The sequence below is a fragment of the Uloborus diversus genome, chromosome 5, assembly GCF_026930045.1.
Source record: "Uloborus diversus isolate 005 chromosome 5, Udiv.v.3.1, whole genome shotgun sequence".
Lineage (NCBI taxonomy): Eukaryota > Metazoa > Arthropoda > Arachnida > Araneae > Uloboridae > Uloborus > Uloborus diversus.
The window spans coordinates 156,638,726-156,658,148 of record NC_072735.1 but is presented as its reverse complement, the minus strand read 5'-3'; the positions used below and the strand labels follow the sequence as shown (position 1 = coordinate 156,658,148).

Below are 19,423 nucleotides of genomic sequence, written 5' to 3'. Positions count from 1 at the left end.
CCATCTGGGGAGATAACAGATACCTCATACAGAAACCAATTGGCACCTCAACATTACGTCATCGGGCATATAATCTGGATGATACTTTTATCATTATGTTTTTTTATAGCTTTTGATGTTTGTTTAATGACATCTTTGTCACAAAAAGAGAAATCGCAACTCTTTCTGAGCCAATTCCATGCAGGAGGTGTTCGCTCCGCAGGTGGTTTTTCTTCAGCGGGACGATTTTATCTTTGACGATTTGATGAATTCAATGTTGGAACTCACTAGGACTTCCCCCGAAAGTTCTATTACGGACACTTATGCAGATCAGTGTGGTCTTCAGCCCATTACACGTTATCTTTTAGTAAAATTATTTAGGTATTAAAATTAATTTTGAACTTAACAACGATGAATAATAATGTAAAGAATTGCTTGATTCTTCTTGTGCAAGTCATGATCGTAAGTATAAAAATATTTCAATAATCAGCTGCCTTTCGATTTATGAATTAGTAAAAATTACATGCAAAAAATTAGTCAATTTTGAAATTCCCACATTCGAAGTAAAATATAAAATACAGCCAAAACAATTGTTAGTGTAAAATTGCGCAAAACTCATTCTATTAATATTACTAAATTAAGCATATATGCATAATTTCTTAAGAAGTCTTTTTTTTTTGGAGAGGGGGTTTTTTTTTTTTTTTTTTTTTGGAGTTTTTTTTTTTTTTTTTTTTTTTTTGAGTTTTTTGGATGTTTTTAATTTTTCAAGTAATATTCTCGTCACAGTTGACCGGTGTTCCATTCATACTTTAAAAATGGCTGCATTAAATAAAATCAACGCATTTCTTCGTTGAAAAAAATATAGGGGTATTTTACGAAAACACTACAAATGATACAAAATTTTAACATACCAGATTGCAAAAGATATGGTGAAATGAATATGGTCTTTTTTTTTTAATGAGGTTTTATTTTTTTTTTTTTTAATTTGGTCACTCTTTTGAGTTTTATGAGTTTTAAGCTGTTGCTTAATTTCTTACGCACAATTAATTTTTAAGTTAAAATTTATTATTTGCACTTCAAATTTTATGACGAGTTTTTTTAACTTTTTTTTTTTTTTTTTTTTTTTGAAGTACAGTACAACTTTGGTTATCCGGACTAACTGGGATCGAAGGCAATCCGGATAATTCGGGTTGTAGAGATAATGAGCAAAACGCTTTCTTAAATGAGCAGATTTATCTTTTATTGCAGCAAAAAACGATGCTTTGTAACAAAATTACATAGGATCACCCATTTCTCGTAAACACTTTATCATTTATAATTTAGCTGAAGTGGTGTTGGATTAATGTTCCAAGTACGCCATGTTGTTTATTAGATTATCGTAATTTATTGTACGACCTATGCAGGAGTTATTAAAAGCTAATATTTGAAGCATTTATAGTTCCGCCCTTGCATTAATAATTTAGAATTATTTTTTAAGTGAATGTAATACTTTTATACTCAACAAAATTGATCCTGATAAATCGGAGATCCGGATAACCGAGGTTCTATTTTATTTAAAAAATATTTAAAACCTGTTTTTGATGAATTTTAACCATTAAAACATGCCTTAGTTTTTTTTTTTTTTTTTTTTTTTTTGGTGGAATTCTTTGTTGCAATTATTGAAGACATACTAAACGTTCTTCCATTTGAGTTTCGACAGTTACTTAATTTTTAAAACTACTATCATTTTCTTATTCGAAAGTACAAATGCTCGAGTCTTAAGTTACAGAATGATTAATGCTAATAATAATGCTCGAATGATATTTAAATCATAATTATTATTTAATCTCGTGTCTTTTATTATTATTATTTTCTTTTTGGTACTTTTTCGTTGCGCAATTTTAAAGATATTTCCTTCAATCTGTGAGAATTTTAGGTATCAAAATATAAATAAAATGAACATTTTTAAAGATCGAAACAACAGTTTGTCTAAAACGTTTTTCTTATAATATTGTACAAATTGTCGAATGCCGTGACCGGTTTTTTTTTTTTTTTTTTTTTTTTAAATTTCATAACTCATATTTGTGTAATGCTATCTACAATGTTCCTCGTCTTAAACGCCGTCGTAACTTATGCATCTTCTTTTTTGTTTCTATAACAAATATATGCTTAAATATACGTAACTGATTGCACTGATATTGTCAATTGCATCTAGCTTTCTGTGCCAAATAAGATAGCCTAAGAGTCATTTAATTTTCAGCGATATTTTTTACTCAGATTAATTATGTTGAATACTTTGTCTGTTTAAATTTTAAACTTTTTAACAATTATTGTCATGAGTTATGCATTTCTAGCATGCCTATTTATGAGTTCAAGTCAAGATGCTTTAAATTTTCAAACGTTTAATATGTTTTACTTAATTCACGTATGTTTCTGACATTATTTTAATTGCCACTGTATTAGTTTTTCTGTATTATACAATATTTTTAAATAATAAATAAATAATAATTACAAGTTAGAAAATAATTTTTACATTTTTGGTGGACTGCATTTCGCCTATTTGGTCTTTAATAATTGGAAACACTTATTTTACAAATTGTTTCGTTTCTCACTGATGGCGCAACGTTCAGCGCCAATTTTAGCTTCCTTTCCTACAATTATCAATAATGATCCGTTTTTTAACTTGATTCACTCGATGAAATTGGAGATGGATCCCCGAGGTTTTTCTGCGTATAAGAAGTGGTTATTCTTTTCTTTTTCTCATTCTTTTTTTCTTTTGTTGCTCAGAACATTTTATGTATAGGGTTACCATAAACGAATATACCGGTTTGAAAAATTTATATTTCATAAACTATTACACTTATACCACTACAAGTAATACATAAAAATAAAGATAAACTGTCCAAGTTTTTTTGAACGTAAATAACTATTTAAACGTGCACGTTCCGCACTAACGCAGCCAAAAATTCCATCCGGAGGGGTTTTTTGGTCATAACAATCCTTACACGTGTATTAACTACTGTATTAGGATTGGGGACAATGTTAAAATCAAGACCTCTAAGGGGGGGGTTACCCCCAAATCCCGCCACTTCGCTGCGCCACTGACAGTGCTGGAATAGCCACCACCATTGCCTATACAACATTGCAAGAACTGAAAGATCGCATATGTGCAGCATTACAAAAAAATGACAGTAAAACACTATAAAATGTATGATATAGACGTGTGTCGCGTTACGAAAGGCGCACACTTCGAACATTTGTGAGTGAAAAAAAACTTGGACAGTTTATCTTCATCTTTATGCATCATTTATAGTACTAAGTATAATGAAATAAAAATTTTTAAAACCGGAATATTCTTTTATGCTAACCCTGTGTTTTCTTCGTTCAACTATTACGAGCAATTTCGTACGCTTCTTCAATTCTTTTAAAGTTAAAGCATGAAAATTGAGGTTTACAAAAATTAAGCTGAAACTCGTTAAATACAGTAGACCCTCGTTTTACGCGGGGGTCATACGTTCCTCGGAAATGCCGCGTAAATCAAAACCATGTAAATTGAGACTTAATACTAGTGTTAAAATCGGGGTTATGTTCCGTACATGAAAAAAAAATACTTCATTCTTGTGATGGTTAATTGTATAATAAGTTTAATGTGTACTGAAATCGATTTCTATTCACAACATGCCAATATGCATAAAGAAAACTCAAATAAATTTAGCGTTTATGAAAAGGAGCTGACTGTGATAGTCTTTTGAACGTTCAGACTTTCTCTGTAGTTCTTTGCAGAGCATTAACACATCCATGATAGAATATTCCATGATATAATCTTCCTTCCATGATAAATTCTTCCTTCACTAACACATCAGAAAGATCATTTTTAATGTCAAGGTATGGCTCAAAAATTTCAATGTAAACGATTTTGGTTCTGTGCCAGCGATGTCGGTAACCTCGTTGCTTTTGTTCTCCTTTGTCACTCCTAAAAGCTCTTCTTCTAGTGAGTTCTGAACGGTGCGAGTTTAACAATTTTGCTTCTGGGAAGAGCTCTAGAACCGATTTCATAAAATGTCTCCAGTGGCCCAAGCTCGAATGCAGTTTATTACGGGTAATCTGAAATCTTTAGGAATTTGGATTTTAAAATAGGGCAAAATTTTATCTGTTTGCGTTGCCGCATCCGCGTAAAACCGAAACTCATCCGCGTAAAATAAAATTAAGGTGTCAAATATTAAACCGCGCATGACAAAAAAGGAAATACCTTTAGATGCAGTGAATATACGGTATTATTACTATTTCTTGTGAACAGAGGCGGCGGTTGGGGGCGGATATATTTTTAATGGAGAAAAGTGCAGTTCATTTTTTATAGGGTAATTCCACTAAGGACTAATTTTTAACTTCTTGAGTTTTTTATTTATTTTTCAGTATAGATACATTTTACGTGGTTAAAAATGTTTTCAATAAATGCTTTGAGAAGACTCACATAAATTAAAGCTACATATAGTATTTTCATACCGAGCTTAGAGACATAGCTCATTTACCTCTCCAAATAACTGCTTTCGTGTTTATCATTTCCTACGAAATGTTAATCAATTTTTGCATTGAATATATTTTTTCCTCTAAATTATTTTATAATTCTTTTTTTTCTCTTTTTCTTTCGTTTTAGCTCCTATCTCTGTTCACTTGTGTATACTCCAGAGCTTTTGGTGCTCATCGAAATGGCTGGAAACCAGGTCACAAAAAGCATAAATATATCTCGTAAGTATTGTCAGTAAATTTACTCAGTTAATCATTCAGAAACGATGGTAGGATTGAGTAAAAATCATGCGGAAATAGTCTGAAGTAGATATTCTGATCAAATTGGAAACTGAAGCTAACTTTTGCATGTCCATTTGCTCAGATTTTTAAGTGAGGAGAGAAAATAACATGCATTAGATAGAAATTGTTACACAAGTTAGCCTATATCAAAGTTTCAATAAATAAATAAATAAATATTTTAGCACTGAACAGAACACTAGCTTTGATTTTTTAAAATATAAATGTAAGAAATCGAAATTTGAAAAAAGTACTAATAATTATAATTAATAAAATACTTGGGTAGGATTGAACAACAATCATGGTGTAAAATGTACGTAATGTGAACAAATTGAGAATCAAGATTACTACTATATTGAGATTTCGTTGGATTTTGAAACATAGAGGAAAAATAAAATGTATTAGATCACAACGATTATGAAAGTAGTCATAAGATCTATCATTCAAAAGAAATAATTGTATTGGTACTGAACAGAGCTTTAGCTGTTATTCTTTCTAATTTAAATATAAGCAATGGAAATTGAAAACGAAAGGAAAAAACTACTAAAATAATTAGCAGAAACTTCAAAAGAACTGAAAATAAATCATGCAGAAAAATTTAGGCAGAAAAAAAAATAGAGTCTTTGCTAACATTCCCACTTACGTAGGTTTGTTCGGGGTTTTAAACATAAAGAGAGAAATAATAAGTATTAAATGGCAACTCTGTTTCAAGAATAACCATATATCTATACTTCAATTAAATATTGTATTACTTAATATTATATTAGCTTAAATTCTTTTAAATATAAAAGCAAGAAATTAAAGTTAAAAAAGGTACAAATAGTATTGGTAAGATTGAGTAAAAATCTTGCGACAAAAAAAGAGGATAGCGTGAGCAAATCAGGAATCGAGGCTATCATTTTTACGTCAATTTGTTCATGTTTTTAAACATAGAGAAAAACATTAATATGAATGATATAGCTATTGTTTCAAGAGTAAGGAAACTTCTAAGCTTCAAAAAAATTAAATCATTTAATACTAAAAAATATCTTTTATTACTTTTAAAATAGCGCTTGTATAAATACTACAAATGAGATTTAAAAAAAAATAATTAGGAAAAAAGTTAACCTAAACAAAATGGGAATCGAGGCTTACATTCACAAGTCGATTTTCTCAGATTTTTAACATAGTAAAAAAATAACCTGTCGTAGATGGCAATTTAGTTGTAAGAGTAAACATAGTTCTATGTTTCAAAAGACTGAAATATTTAGTAACTAAGCAGAAAATAAACTTTTAACAGAATATATTTATTTTTATTCATAAAATATTAATATAAGTGCAAGAAATGAAAATCTAAAAATACTGTATATAATAGTCTGCAATTTTGTGCAATTAAACGTTGTTATTTCTTATTGTAGGGGAATGTGGGGCAAAGTGAAATAGTGGGTCAACGTGAAATGGTGAAATATTTAGTCTGCTTTTAGCGCCACCTATCCAGTAATATTTTAACTACGTAGTAACATATGTAGCCTACTCCAGTGAGGAAAAGGGTAACTCTGAAACTCGTAGAATATGATAATACAAGCAATTTTCAAAAAATGATACTCACATTGAAATATTCTGATGTAAGTCGAAAATTATTTTTGGTATTATTGAATGATAAAGTTCTTGTAATTAACATTTGAAATATTAATTGAGACCTTCTAATATTCGGTGCAACATTTATTTTGTTAATATTAAGCCTATTTTTATTTTAAATATTTTTTACAATTAGATAAGTACATGCGGGGCAAAGTGGATGGAGCAAAGCGAAATAGTTAATTTCGTTTAATTATTCAATCATTTATTAAATCTCTTACTATTTTTTATTAATTATTTTATTAATATACCATAATTCAGTAATTCACTTATTTACTCATTCATTCATTTTTTTTCACTCGTTTATTTGTCTTCATACCACTAGTTAATTAATTTATTTAATTATTCATTTATTTTTTTTAGAATCTTTTCATTTAGTCATTCAACCTTTTATTTACTGATTCATTTGATCAAAAATATTTTTATAATCGAATAGAAAACATTTCCTTACAAAAATAATTCATTCTCACTTTGCCCCATAAAAAAATAAAGTGAAATTTTCCCACTTTTTTTTAAGCGAAAATTCACGTCCAAGAATAAAAAATACTATTTCAATGCCAATTAACCATTTAACTTTGCTCTACATTCCCCTACTTTTCAAGCACAAAAGTATTTATTCAACTAGTAAGTATTTTGGTTGGATTACACAAAATTCCTGCTGCAAAATGCAGATAATCTAATCAAATAGGGAATCAAAACTAGCATTCGCATGTCAGTTTGTTACGCTGGTATCACTAAATGCTTCTTTTATAAAACTAAAAAATTTTAGTCAAAATCGTAAACATCAATAAACGAGTAAAACCACACAGCTAGTGTGGCGTAATATTTCTGCTGAGTAAGTGTAAAAACAAGGTTTGAAAGAAATTCGGAAAAAAAATGGAGACATGTTTTTCAGGGTTTGTTTTAATGAACCGTTTTTTTTTTTTTTTTTTGGATGCAAAAACATGTAAGTTTATGGACATTAAGCCTTTCAAAGAAGCCCCTTTTTCAATACAGAAATATGTGAGCTTGTGGACGTAAAGTCACTCGACAAAAGCAAGGTTTTGGCCAAAGACTTTACTACCATAAGCTTATATCTGTCTGCACTGAAAAAGAGGTTCCTTGAAACACATCCTGAAAAACGTGTCTGCATTTTTTCCTTTCGAAACTTGCGTTTTTAACGTTGTTTTTCTTAGTAATGTTTTCTTTGATTCTCAAAAGTATTTATTGAGCAATAACGACTCACTTGACCGAGGTTGATGTTGCTCTGATTTTTCCGATTAATATGACGACGAGAAATAGTCATCCTCATTGTTTCAATATTTATAAAGAGATCAAATTTTTGATCTCCATACTTGCAAATCGTTTACGTTCACTCAAGGTTTAACTTAAGCAGATGATACTTTTAAAACGTAAATGAACTTAAACGTAAATGAACTTGAAAAGCAAGTCTTCCTCCAAATACAAATATTTCTGATTACTAGTCCCTATCATTTAAGGTTAGCAAGAAATAAAAATACCGTAAAGGTATATACTGTATATTTAATCTTTATGATGAGTATACGGGTGCAAATTTGTGCTAATAACCAGATCTTTATTACCGCGTCCTAATAACCATTTCATTTTTTATGATATGCCTCGTATTCATAATTTTGAAAATCAACAGTCATAATAGGACGGGTGAGAATTTCTTCTCCATTTCCATCCCAGTGCATTTGTGGAAGCAAGAAACTCAATGAGTAGACTCCTATCGCAATCCGTGATTGCAAAAAAAAAAAAAAAAAAAAAACATAATTTGAATTCAAGACGTCAAAGTTCAAGCGATTTTATTTTCTTATTTATCATTTCTGCTGAAGTTTCCACAATGTCTGAAGCAAACCTTTCTGTTTCAGGGACATTCCATGGGACCCTGTGCTGAAGAAGCGAGAGCAGCTCTACCTGACGGTGAATGAATCCGACGAATGCTGCCCCTCCGAGACCGAAATAGTCCAGCCTCTGGGTGGGGTCTCGAAATCCGGGAAGATTCTGGAATTGTACCGAGACCTCAACTCCACGCAGAGTTTCTACCAGACGTCTTGCAAGGAGGGAGTCAAAGGCCACGCTTGCAAATACATTGACGGCGACAGACGCCATCGTTCCGTCTGCGTCCAGAGGTACACTTACTCATATGCTCTTGTACGCGAATTCAACGAGAACGGGCCCTGGCGATTGGACTACATCAGGATACGAAGTGGGTGCACGTGTGAAATTCGACTTCACCATCATGGGAGGAAAAGGAAAAGAATAGATTGATGGACTGTAAAATAATCTACCTCACGTCATGGGCTCTCTAAGAAAAATTTGATGGCTGACTCTTGTCTAGTCAACCACTATGGCTCTGGTTACTTCCCCATACCGAGTAGTGAACCAACTACGGTTCATGTAACAAGCCATTATGTAAGGATGAAAAATTGTATTACTTTAGAAGTATTTTTTGACTGCAACATTGTATTGGTTGAATCTCACTCTACGAAGATATAAACTTTGAGTTGAAATAAACCACCACAAAAGACTGAGCTATATCCTCTGTTATTTTAATGTTAAATGTGTTCATGTTATGATTTTAATCGTGTGTTTTAAAGGTAAACTACGGATATTGACATTTTCTGAGAGTTTACAGTTGAGAGAGAGAAAAGACAATGATCATTTTCATTATAAACGTTAATTGTATCAATTCAACAATCAACTTTTAGGCAGAACAACATATGAGGCAGTGAGAAGCAAAGGGATGTAAGTGGAAATTGTCATGTTTGGAATAAAATACATTTTAAGATAAGGTCCTTGTTAGGTTTTCATTGAAAAGTTTTCTAAATCATGCTGTGTAACAGCACCTACCAGGGCTACAAGTACTATATCTTGCCCCAAGACAGAGGAGAGGTTTCACCTATCATTTGTACTGGTTATCTTTAAGTGTTTAATTTTCGCTCTTACATCCCTTTGCTTCTTACCGCTTTACAAGAGATAATTATTCATTTATATGCGTAGTATGAAAGTAAATAGTATTTTAAATAAAGAACTGAATCGGCAGCATACGATAGAACAGTCGTATATAATGAATAAATCTGCTTCAAAATGTTTTTTTTTACCCGAAAATTAGAAGGAAAAATTAATTTCTTTTGGAAAAATGATCCGATGTTGATTAGAATTCCAAATAATATTATCTAAGCAGTTACGTTGACCCGATTAGCAACGCATTGTACAGAAAAAATGTGCTAAAAGATGATTTTAGCTTATAACTTGTGATGACAAAACGCATACGAAACGAAGTTGAAACTCATTGTTTCGAATTGTACATTTATATTTATTTTAAATAATTTATATTTATAATATTCATATTAAACAGCAATAGTTCAGGTTTTAATCTATGACTCGGAAGAAAAAGAACCTTATTACATAACTAAAATTATCAGTACTAAATATTTACATACTCCTACATGTGTTTAAGATGAGGAAGTTTAAATAATATCCAAGAAAACATTGTAAATTTGTTTTAAACGTTGTCTCACATCGTTTAAAAATTGTGCTATCAAAAATATTTGTGTTTCATAATGGTATTTAAGCAGGAGTATTTTCAGTAGCGTTGGGGTGTTAAACTCTCATAGTAGCATTTCACTGAGATGGTTATTAATAAAATAACGCACTGATGACTTAATCTGAAGTGTATAGTCAAATAAGGTAAATTATGATTTCAGTGAAAAACAAACGTCAAAAGATCTCGAGAAAATACAGCAGTTCTCTCACGACTTTCTAGTTGTGTGGTGAGGGTTTGTGTTTTTTTTTTTCCACTGCTGAAGAAACTCCATTGTAGCCTTGAAATAACTACTTGCTGTACTTCAGAGAGAATTTATGAATTATTTACGTTGGGTTTTCACTTTATTCATATTGAAGCACAAAGATTATTCGCTCATTTTTCATTTAAATAAAGTATGGTTCAGCCTATAGCTCATTTTCTGCTCAAATAGGACATAAGTTGAAAATAAGAATAAATCTCCTAAAAGCCTTTCCGTAAATAGAATATTTCACTGATTTATGTTTTTTTTTTTTTTTTTTTTTTTGACTATTTCTACTTAAAAGAACTATTTTCCGTATGCAAGGTGCCAAAGTCATCATCATATGTATGTATAACTTGTTGTTATTTATTATTTTAAAAATATACTTAATTTTGCAATTTTTTTTATACATTTGCATTTATATCGATGAATAAAACATTTGATTAAACAATAATTATCTTTTGGATATGAATGCTTAAATTAGTATTTAGTACCTCAAAGACAAGAACGTAATTGTGTTTCTACTTGAAAAAAAGGTAAATACACCAAATTAACAAATTTTAAAATATTTAAAGTAACTTTTGAACTTTTAAGAATGTTTTTGCAGAAAATCAATTCTGGAAAATGTCTGATTTTCTTTGGGGAGGAAGACAATACGTAAAGAAAACATAGCTGCCACATGTAATCAGCTTGGAAAAAGACAATGTATACATTTTTGCAATGTCAAATACTTTCATTTCAATGATTTTTAATAGATGCTTCTTTTCTGCGATTGTCAGTTCGGTTTGGGATTAAAAACAATCATAAACAAACGTATAGTTATGTACTCCTGAAATATTTTCCATTACGTCGTCTCATTCATTTATTGTAATCGAGACTGTTAACTACATTCCAAAGAAAATTAAAACATTTCTTGTGTGGCGAGTCCTCATAAAATCATTCGAGATGTTTTGTGTTACAACGTATTGAAGTGTGTTTAATGTAATTCGATTGAATGTAATGCTTGTAATTTCACTGTGATTGTAATGCACAATTATTATTTATTGACATCATGTTTTATTGTTTCTCATTAGTGCAAGACTTTTTGTGTCAGTACTTGTGAACTTATCACTGCAATGTTGAACAAACAACGGATTTGAAATGAATAATACTAAAAATAAAAATTTTAATCATTAAAAATATGTATATTTTTTGTTTCGCTTTTGAAGCTCAAGCTTTTACGAAAACATCTTAAGTGGTTATTCTAGTCTAGAAATTCAAAACAATTGTCTCTAAGTAAGGGTTTTGTAATTTTTTATTTTAGTTATTTAAAAAAAAGTTCAAAAAAGATTTCAAAAAACGAACTTTTTGTTTTTTTTTTTTTTTTTTCAAAGGTACACAATTTTGTGATTTTTTTTAAATTTTCAATTTGGCTACATCCCAGAATTCTACATCTTTGTTTAGTAAGAATTAACCTTAATTTTAGGTTTCATATCACCTAGAGGATTGGAATCATGTCAACCAGGAACCCCCCCCCTCCTTTTTTACAGTCCCTACTTTGCCAGCTTCCGCAAACTACAATTTTGAATTTTTTTTCATCTATTATTTTTATACTTTTTAAGTATCAATAAAAAAAAACTGATAAAATGGATAGTGAAAATAGCTACTGGTTTTATTTCTATGACTCCCATAAAATCACCTAAAAATCAAACCTCTAGACTAAAATACCCTCTTAATGTGAATTAATTACTGTAGTAAAATGTGATAGGATGCTTTCAGATGTTAATTAACAGTTGTCGAAAATGTATCAGTTTAAAAAATGTATAAATCGTGATCTTAATAGATATTTTTAATTTCGTACCATTTTCTTTGACTAATAAAAGTTGAGTACTGTATTTTACTTTGTAAAACTATTGGAAAATATGTGCAAAAACGAAACATTTTAAAACAATTTATTCAAAGTTAATAAAACTATTAATATAATGACGTGTCAGTTGCTTAAGTGGTTAACCATTTTGAAACAAATATGAATTTACCTATATCACACTTTCTTTTCTTTTCTTCTTTACTTTTCAGCTGCACAGAGTTATTTATTTATCTCCGAAAGAGGAAGGAAATAAAAAAAAATTTGAAAAAAAAAGAACCGACTTCAAAATTGCTCTAAAAAGGGAAAAATAATTTTATTCTTTAAACACCATTGATAATACTCTTAAACATAATTTTTGAAGTTGGCGCAAAAAGAAAAAGTAAAATCCAGTGTAACCATGCTTCGTTCAGATTTTTTTTTAGAAAATCATCCTATGTTAGGAACGAAACCTTTATATCGTTACTCAAATATACTGTCATCAATACATAATGTGTGTGGTAGTGAAGAAACTGGGCCTGCTTAAAATTATGTTTAAGAGTATTATCGATGGTGTTTAAAGAATAAAATTATTTTTCCCTTTTTAGAACAATTTTGAAGTCGGTTCGATTTTTTTTTTTCTTTTTCAAAAATTTTTCTTTCATATTTTTTAGTGTGAATGTATTTCAGAAATAGTAAGAAGTTATTACACATCACGAAACTTCACCTTATTTTTTTCATAAAAATGCCAGGTATACTTTAAAAAAACTATAAACACACCTTAAACTTTAAGCGATTGGCACTAAAAATTTATCTTTGTTCCTCTCTGGAATTCATTTGTGTGTTAATTTAATTAAACCATTTAAATATTACGTCCTCCTAAACTGATTTACATTTCACAGCATACAAGTTGCTTGTGATGCAATCCTGTATCTTTTTAATTAGCCCTGATCATCTGTTATTGGCATAGATGATAACGATAAAAATACTAGTATAGTTGAGGCAAACCTAACCTGTAGCATTGTGAAGGTTAAGCAGATCCTAATCACTGCATTACCTCGCTTCAAGGTTAAGCTTACCACCACTACAGAGCAATGACACTGAAGAAACTTGATGCTTGCTTCAGAGAAGCCTTCATTCAAAATTATCATTACAATTACTATTAATGTTACTGTTGTGTGGCACCAAACTTTTGTAACAATGGGTTTTATCTTACTACTATTATATATGCGAAAGTTTGTCTGTATGGATTTATGGATGTTTGTTACTCTTTCACGCAAAAACTATTGAATGGATTTTGATGAAACTTTACAATAATATGGCTTATGCATCAGAATAACACATATGGTAGTTTTCGTCCCATTATGGGGGGCAAAACCCTCTTAGGGGGGCAATAAAACACAATTTTCGTATAAATTCTCTAATATGGGGGTGAAAAAATACTTGCACATATTGACATTATATGTCCATCGAAAGCTCTGATTTTTCTGCTGAAGATGGCACCTGTTCGAAATTTCTAAGTAGAATAAAAAACGAGTTATGAGCTTTTTAGTTCCATGTTCGAAGGCTTTCCTTAACTCAATACGATATTTAGTGTATCATCTCAACTCCCTGTCGATAACGACTATTGTTGTATTGTTGACTATCTTTGCTTTTCGTGACTGTTCAAGGCTTTTCTCAAGTCAAATCTTGAAGTAAGATTTTTGCACAAGATTGGCAAATAATACATGGATTTGGCTGATTTTTTTCCATTTTAATGCAACTTTGAGGCAATTAATGATTTTTTTTTTAAATTTATTTGTATTGACTGGGTATTTAATCGATCAGCTGGAATCTAGCCAAACTTTTTTTGTGGAATCATTTCAATAGCTAAGGCATTTTGGCATTTTTTTCAACTGTCGCTGTTTTTGAAGCTAAAGACTACGCAATACTGTTTCTCGGTTTTCACCATGTAACCAAATATCGCCATTTCTTTCATATTTCTTTCTTTAAATTTGTTAACACGTAAAATAATTCGCCAACTAATTCGCAAATTCATAAACAGCGCAAAAACTTCCATTACTTTGTCTTTGCACACAATTTCAAACAATTGCCAAATTTTTACTATTTATTGGAAACATTTCGGGTAGCATCATTGTTGACCCTATTTTGGGACGATTTCTACGGTAAGAAGTTACACATTATACAATAATTTAGATTGCTGGTGTAGCGCTGGATATTATGTATTTGATGGAAATCGGGAAGGGAACTGTTTCACTTTATTTAAGAATAGTTGACCTCACTCGAATTGGATTTTTTGGGAATTACCCAAACTGACTTCTTTACAACTCCTGAACGTTTTCGTGATTTATTTTTTGTGATTTTTGGATTTCTTTTCAGTTTTGCCAACATTTCATTTACTCCCTTTCCCCGTAACTTTCAGTTTTAATCATACCTTTTGATACATTTAAGGGGGCAGGCAATTTGAAATGTTCCTCGAAACTAGAGACAAACAATGTTTTGGTAACTATTTGACCTCTGCTTGTAATGAACATTAACTTGAATCAATTGAAAAAAAACTTCATCAACGTGAGCGAAGCCGCGGGCAAAAACTAGTATTTAATAATTTAATAGGGAAATTGCATGAAATTTACAGTTTTTTACCCACAACTTTTTTTCTAATGAACAAATGTGGTGAAGCAAAGTAATGGGACCGAAGTTGAACCATTTCCTATCCATTAAAAAAAAAGAATTATCAGAATTGGTTCACTAGATAAGACGCAGTGAGTGGACAAACAAAAACAAAAAAAAAAAAAAAAAAAAAAAAAAAAAAAAAAAAAACATACATACGGTATGAACTGATAACCGCCTCCTTTCTGAAGTCGGTTAAAAATCTTTAAAATGAAACCTTACTTGTGAAGCTTGATGAGGTATAAAGGAAATCCCAGCGTTCCCACACAAAAATACCTTTAAGAAATAATGTTTATTGTTACAAATTTTATAAATAGTAATTATTTTTATGATTAATTTGTTGTGATTTGGCTAAATTTGGCGTGTATTCCATGATTTTTCATCTAAAATTATATTAGTTACGCAACTTGTAAATAGCTTCTTGTAATGTACATACAACCCCCTAATGTTCGACTGAAATATACGGTCCCTCCCCCCTTTCTGAGTGATAAGGTTTGTGAATGGAATAAGAAGAAAATATGAGAAATTGGTAGAACATTGTAGGATTTTCTGGATATTTCTTTGCTGAATGTAAAACGCCGGGTGTCTTATGAATGGAAGAGAGACAGTTTTACTTTCTAACTGTTTAGTCTCGTTTTTCACTGCTGCCTGTGAATGTATTAGCGCTTGCGTTGTAATTTTCGAAATACTGTTCTTTTCACGTATTTTGGATTTAAATGCGTGGTGTACTGAGTAATGTACAATGTTTATAACGATATTCGATTAATTGCTGGATGTTTGCAATTGTTACCTGCTCTATTGTTAATATTTATAAATAAATTTATTGTGTTTTTATCAAGATTGGATTCGTCATCTCGAAGAAAGTTTGAAGTTGCACCGGATTCTTAACAATTTGGCGCCCAACGTGGGTCTTGTTCTGGACGTTCTTGAAATAATTTGTGTAACCTCGGACATTTCGTCTTAAAGACTACCTGTACTTGGACATTTTGTGGTAATTACTAGCGCAATGGATGATCAATTAAAACGACTTCTTGATGCAATCAACTCTGTGAAGAGTGATATGGCAGCTAATCAAGAACAATTAAAAAGTAATTTGACTGCAAGTTTTATGGCGAATCAAGAGCAATTGAAAAATGAATTTGCTTCTAACCAAGAGAAGCTTACTGCATACAAGGAAGAAATCAAAAGCGATCTTAACTCAGTCAGAAACGTTATGGAAAATAAATTTAATGCAATAGAAAATAGGAATGACGCAATAGAAGAAAAATTTGAAGAAAAATTGAGTACCGTTGTAGGCCAATTCAATGCTGTAGAAAATAAATTGGAAGAAGAAGATAGAAAATTTCATCTACTTAAAGAAGAGATCTTTAAAGACCTGAAAAGGAAATTGGTGACATCTGGAAGCGTTGCTGCTGACGTTGTGAATTCGGCTACACGACCTTCAATTAAGCTTGCCACATTTGACGGCAAATCCTCATGGCAAGTGTGCAAGACCTAGTTCCAAATAGTTTCCGAAACAAATGGATGGGACTCGGTTACAAAGGCCTGCCATCTTGCAGCATCCCTGGCAGGTGACGCAGCAGACATTTTACAGACTCTTCCGGACAGCCAGCGCCTGGATTTCGCCGCCCTAAAATCTGCGTTGGAGCTTCGCTTCGGAGAGGAGTGCCAGAAGGACTTTAGCCGATTCCAGCTGAAATCTCGTCTACAGAAGACTGGAGAGACCCTGCAAGAGCTAGCAGGGGACGTCGAGAGATTGTCTCATCTGGCTTTCCGCGACTGCCCTGTAGAAGTTAAAGACAACCTGACCCTAAATCGCCGGAGTTCAGGATCCGGAAATCCAGTAGGCTCTCCGGATAGCGGACGTTAAAGATCTGAAGTCCGCCCTAGTGTATGCCATGAAATTCGAAGCCGCCCAGCAAGCAACCCGCAAGGATCGTCATGCTATCAGGGGCGTGGAAGTGAGTGGCCAGGATTCGCATTCAACCCGGCTCTCAGAAATTGAGAAAACTAGGACAACAGCACTAGACCCGCAATCAGACGGCATGGGGGAGATATTTAACAGCAAAATCTTAAATAATCTCTCGCTTATGGTCTCCAGAAATCAACAGGATTGGAACAAGAAGCTACATTTGTTCCTGCTGGCCTACCGCAGTGCTGTCCACGAGACTACCTTATGGTCTCGTCTTCGGTCATCCTCCGGATGCGCCTTCATCACCTGAGGAGTACATCCAGTATCTCCAGGCCCGGTTGGAAGACGTTCATAACTTCGCACGAGAGCGAATCAACATCGCGGCGGAGAAGATGAAGGCCAGATACGACACAAGGTCCACTGGACATGAATTCCAAGAAGGTGACAAGGTTTGGTTATGGAACCCCATCCGACGGAAAGGTCTTTCTGAAAATTGCAGTCGCAATGGGATGGACCCTATAAGGTCCTTAACCGACTGAATGACGTCGTAGTGAGGATCTAAAAATCCCCTAATGCAAAACCTGGGGTTGTACATTATGATCGGCTAGCCCCATACTAATCGGACTCGTAACAATATGATCGTAGTATTTTGGACTCGGTTTGTTTTAAATAAATAATAAGATTCAATATTAAAAAGCATTTAAAGTATTAGATAAGAGAATATTCCATGGGATATTCATAATTATTTATTTACTTATTTTTATTTTTATTAATTACTTTTTGCTTTCATATACTTATTTATTCATGCCATTAATTTTTCCATTTATTCGAATTTTCTATTTTTATAATTAAAGATCAATAAAATTTTTCTGCACGGACGAGACGTAACAGAAACACAATAACTATTCCGTTAAAAAATAAATAAATAAATAAATAAAAAACAAGATAACTAAAAAAATTAAACATAGCAACTGGATCTAAAAGTTAAACGTATTTGAACACATGTCTGAAACTGCATAAATACATTTCATTTGGTTCGACGAGTAGGTATAAGAAAGAATTTTTTCTACTAAGTGCAAAAATTTTATTCAACCAGTTTAAATTTTCAAAGGCTAAAATAAAACATCTAAACGCAATTCTTGACGTTTATTTTTTTTCTCAAAATTTTGGAAAAACTTTGCTAATATTTCAAGAATAAAAACATTAATATTAAGAGGCAAAAAAGTAATAGAAGAATTATATTGATTCATCAGTACATTGCTAAAAAAATTTAACATATAACTCCATAAATAAAAGTATCGCCAGAAATATTACAGCCTTTGATAAATTCTTCCTCCAAGGCATACTTTAAGACATAGAGTATTTTCCCCCATATGGGGGTCGGAAAAAAACTGTTTACTTCGTTCACTGAATTTCATCTTTTCAGTTCATAAATTCAATTTCGTTTGCAAATAAAGAAGCAATTTTGAAGGAAAACTTTTCCTCTCTTCCTCCACACGAGCCAACTTTTATATTTAAGCTTGCTTAATGTACAAATACTTCAAGAAGTATATTCAAATTGGTTTACACAAAACTTAAGATAAGTATAACTTTTTGTTTCGAAAGTTTCTTTTTATTTAATTAATGATTCACCTGGAGTTCCATCCTCCAAGACATTTTCTATAATACGACAATCTCTATATCTTTTCTTTTCTCTTTCTTTTTTTTCTTTCTACAAGCACCGTTTTTTCTTTCAATAACACTGAACACAAATTAAGGGGTTTATGTATTTAAGCTAGTCCTCTCTGCAGTCTGAGGTACTTGTAATCTCTATTTTTACATCTGTGTTTGTTTTCTTAAATCCTCCTCCTCCACATCATTATTTTCTTTCGTTATCGCTATTACATCCTCAGATGTCAGTCGCCAACAAAACCTTTGAGGTATTCAGAATCCAGTTTGACCATTTTTTGAAAATGTCTGTGTGTGTGTTTGTGTGTTTGCTTGATCGCGCGCGAGCGTGTGTGTGTGCGTGTGTGTGTGAGAGAGGGAGAGAGAGAATGTGTGTGTGTGAGAGAGAGAGAGAGAGTATGTGTGTGTGTGAGAGAGAGATAGTATGTGTGTCTGTGAGAGAATGTGTGAGAGAGAGGGAAAGTATGTGTGTGGGGGGAAGAGAGTAAAGAGAGTATGTGTGTGATAGAGAAAGAGAGTATGTGTGTGGGTGCCTGTGCATGTGTGCGTGTAACTGTGTCTGTCTGTATGTATGTGCGTGAACGTGAACGGATTTTCTTTCTTTCAATGATAAAATTTGGTGACATAAACCCCTTTTGTGAGTTGGGTTGATTAATTTTTGACCCCAATTCCTCAAAGGGGGTTAAAGCATCCGAGTGTTTCCTTCGCTATGCGTGATTGCAGTATCTCAAGAAGTACTGGACGGAATCTCCCAAAAATTATTCCACAGGTAGACCTCAAAAGTAGAAATGTTGATTCGGTTTTAATCCTAATAGTTCCAACGGAGATGAGGCAATCAAACGCTTTTTTCACCTTGTCATTCAACAAAACAGGGATACTTTCTATTCATAATTTTTCTTTTCAAATACAATTATAACTCTGGAATCTCTCTCCCCCCCCCCCCCCACACACATACACACAAAAGAATCAGAAAAATGTTTTCAATCTTATTTTTAATCTTGAGAAAGCTGAATTTCCTTTATCAATAGCATTAAGATAATTATTAATTTCTTAGAAGATGCACTCATGTATGTCTGCCTTGTCAGTTAATCAACGTGTACCATTGGATCATTTTGGAAACATTTTAATGTGACTAATAATACTCGTACTTTTACATTTTTGTTGATAACATATATACTTCTTCAG

General features: G+C 32.0%; 1 protein-coding gene across 1 annotated transcript; it reads left to right on the top strand.

The window, feature by feature from the left end:
• The first annotated feature begins 390 nt into the window (after positions 1-390).
• On the top strand, positions 391-16,528 carry LOC129223213 (uncharacterized). The gene is made up of 5 exons (XM_054857778.1): positions 391-441; positions 4,613-4,704; positions 8,250-8,606; positions 10,669-10,702; positions 16,370-16,528. Exons 1-5 carry the CDS (start codon positions 391-393, stop codon positions 16,526-16,528), a joined length of 693 nt encoding a protein of 230 aa, XP_054713753.1.
• The last annotated feature ends 2,895 nt before the right edge of the window (positions 16,529-19,423 follow it).

Excerpts from the sequence above, each read along its gene's own strand:
- LOC129223213 (XM_054857778.1), top strand. The coding sequence starts at position 391 with ATGAATAATAATGTAAAGAATTGCTTGATTCTTCTTGTGCAAGTCATG. Across the intron at positions 8,607-10,668 it reads AGTGGGTGCACGTGTGAAAT|CAAGAACGTAATTGTGTTTC; the intron begins TCGACTTCACCA and ends GTACCTCAAAGA. Across the intron at positions 10,703-16,369 it reads TGTTTCTACTTGAAAAAAAG|AAGACTGGAGAGACCCTGCA; the intron begins GTAAATACACCA and ends TCTCGTCTACAG.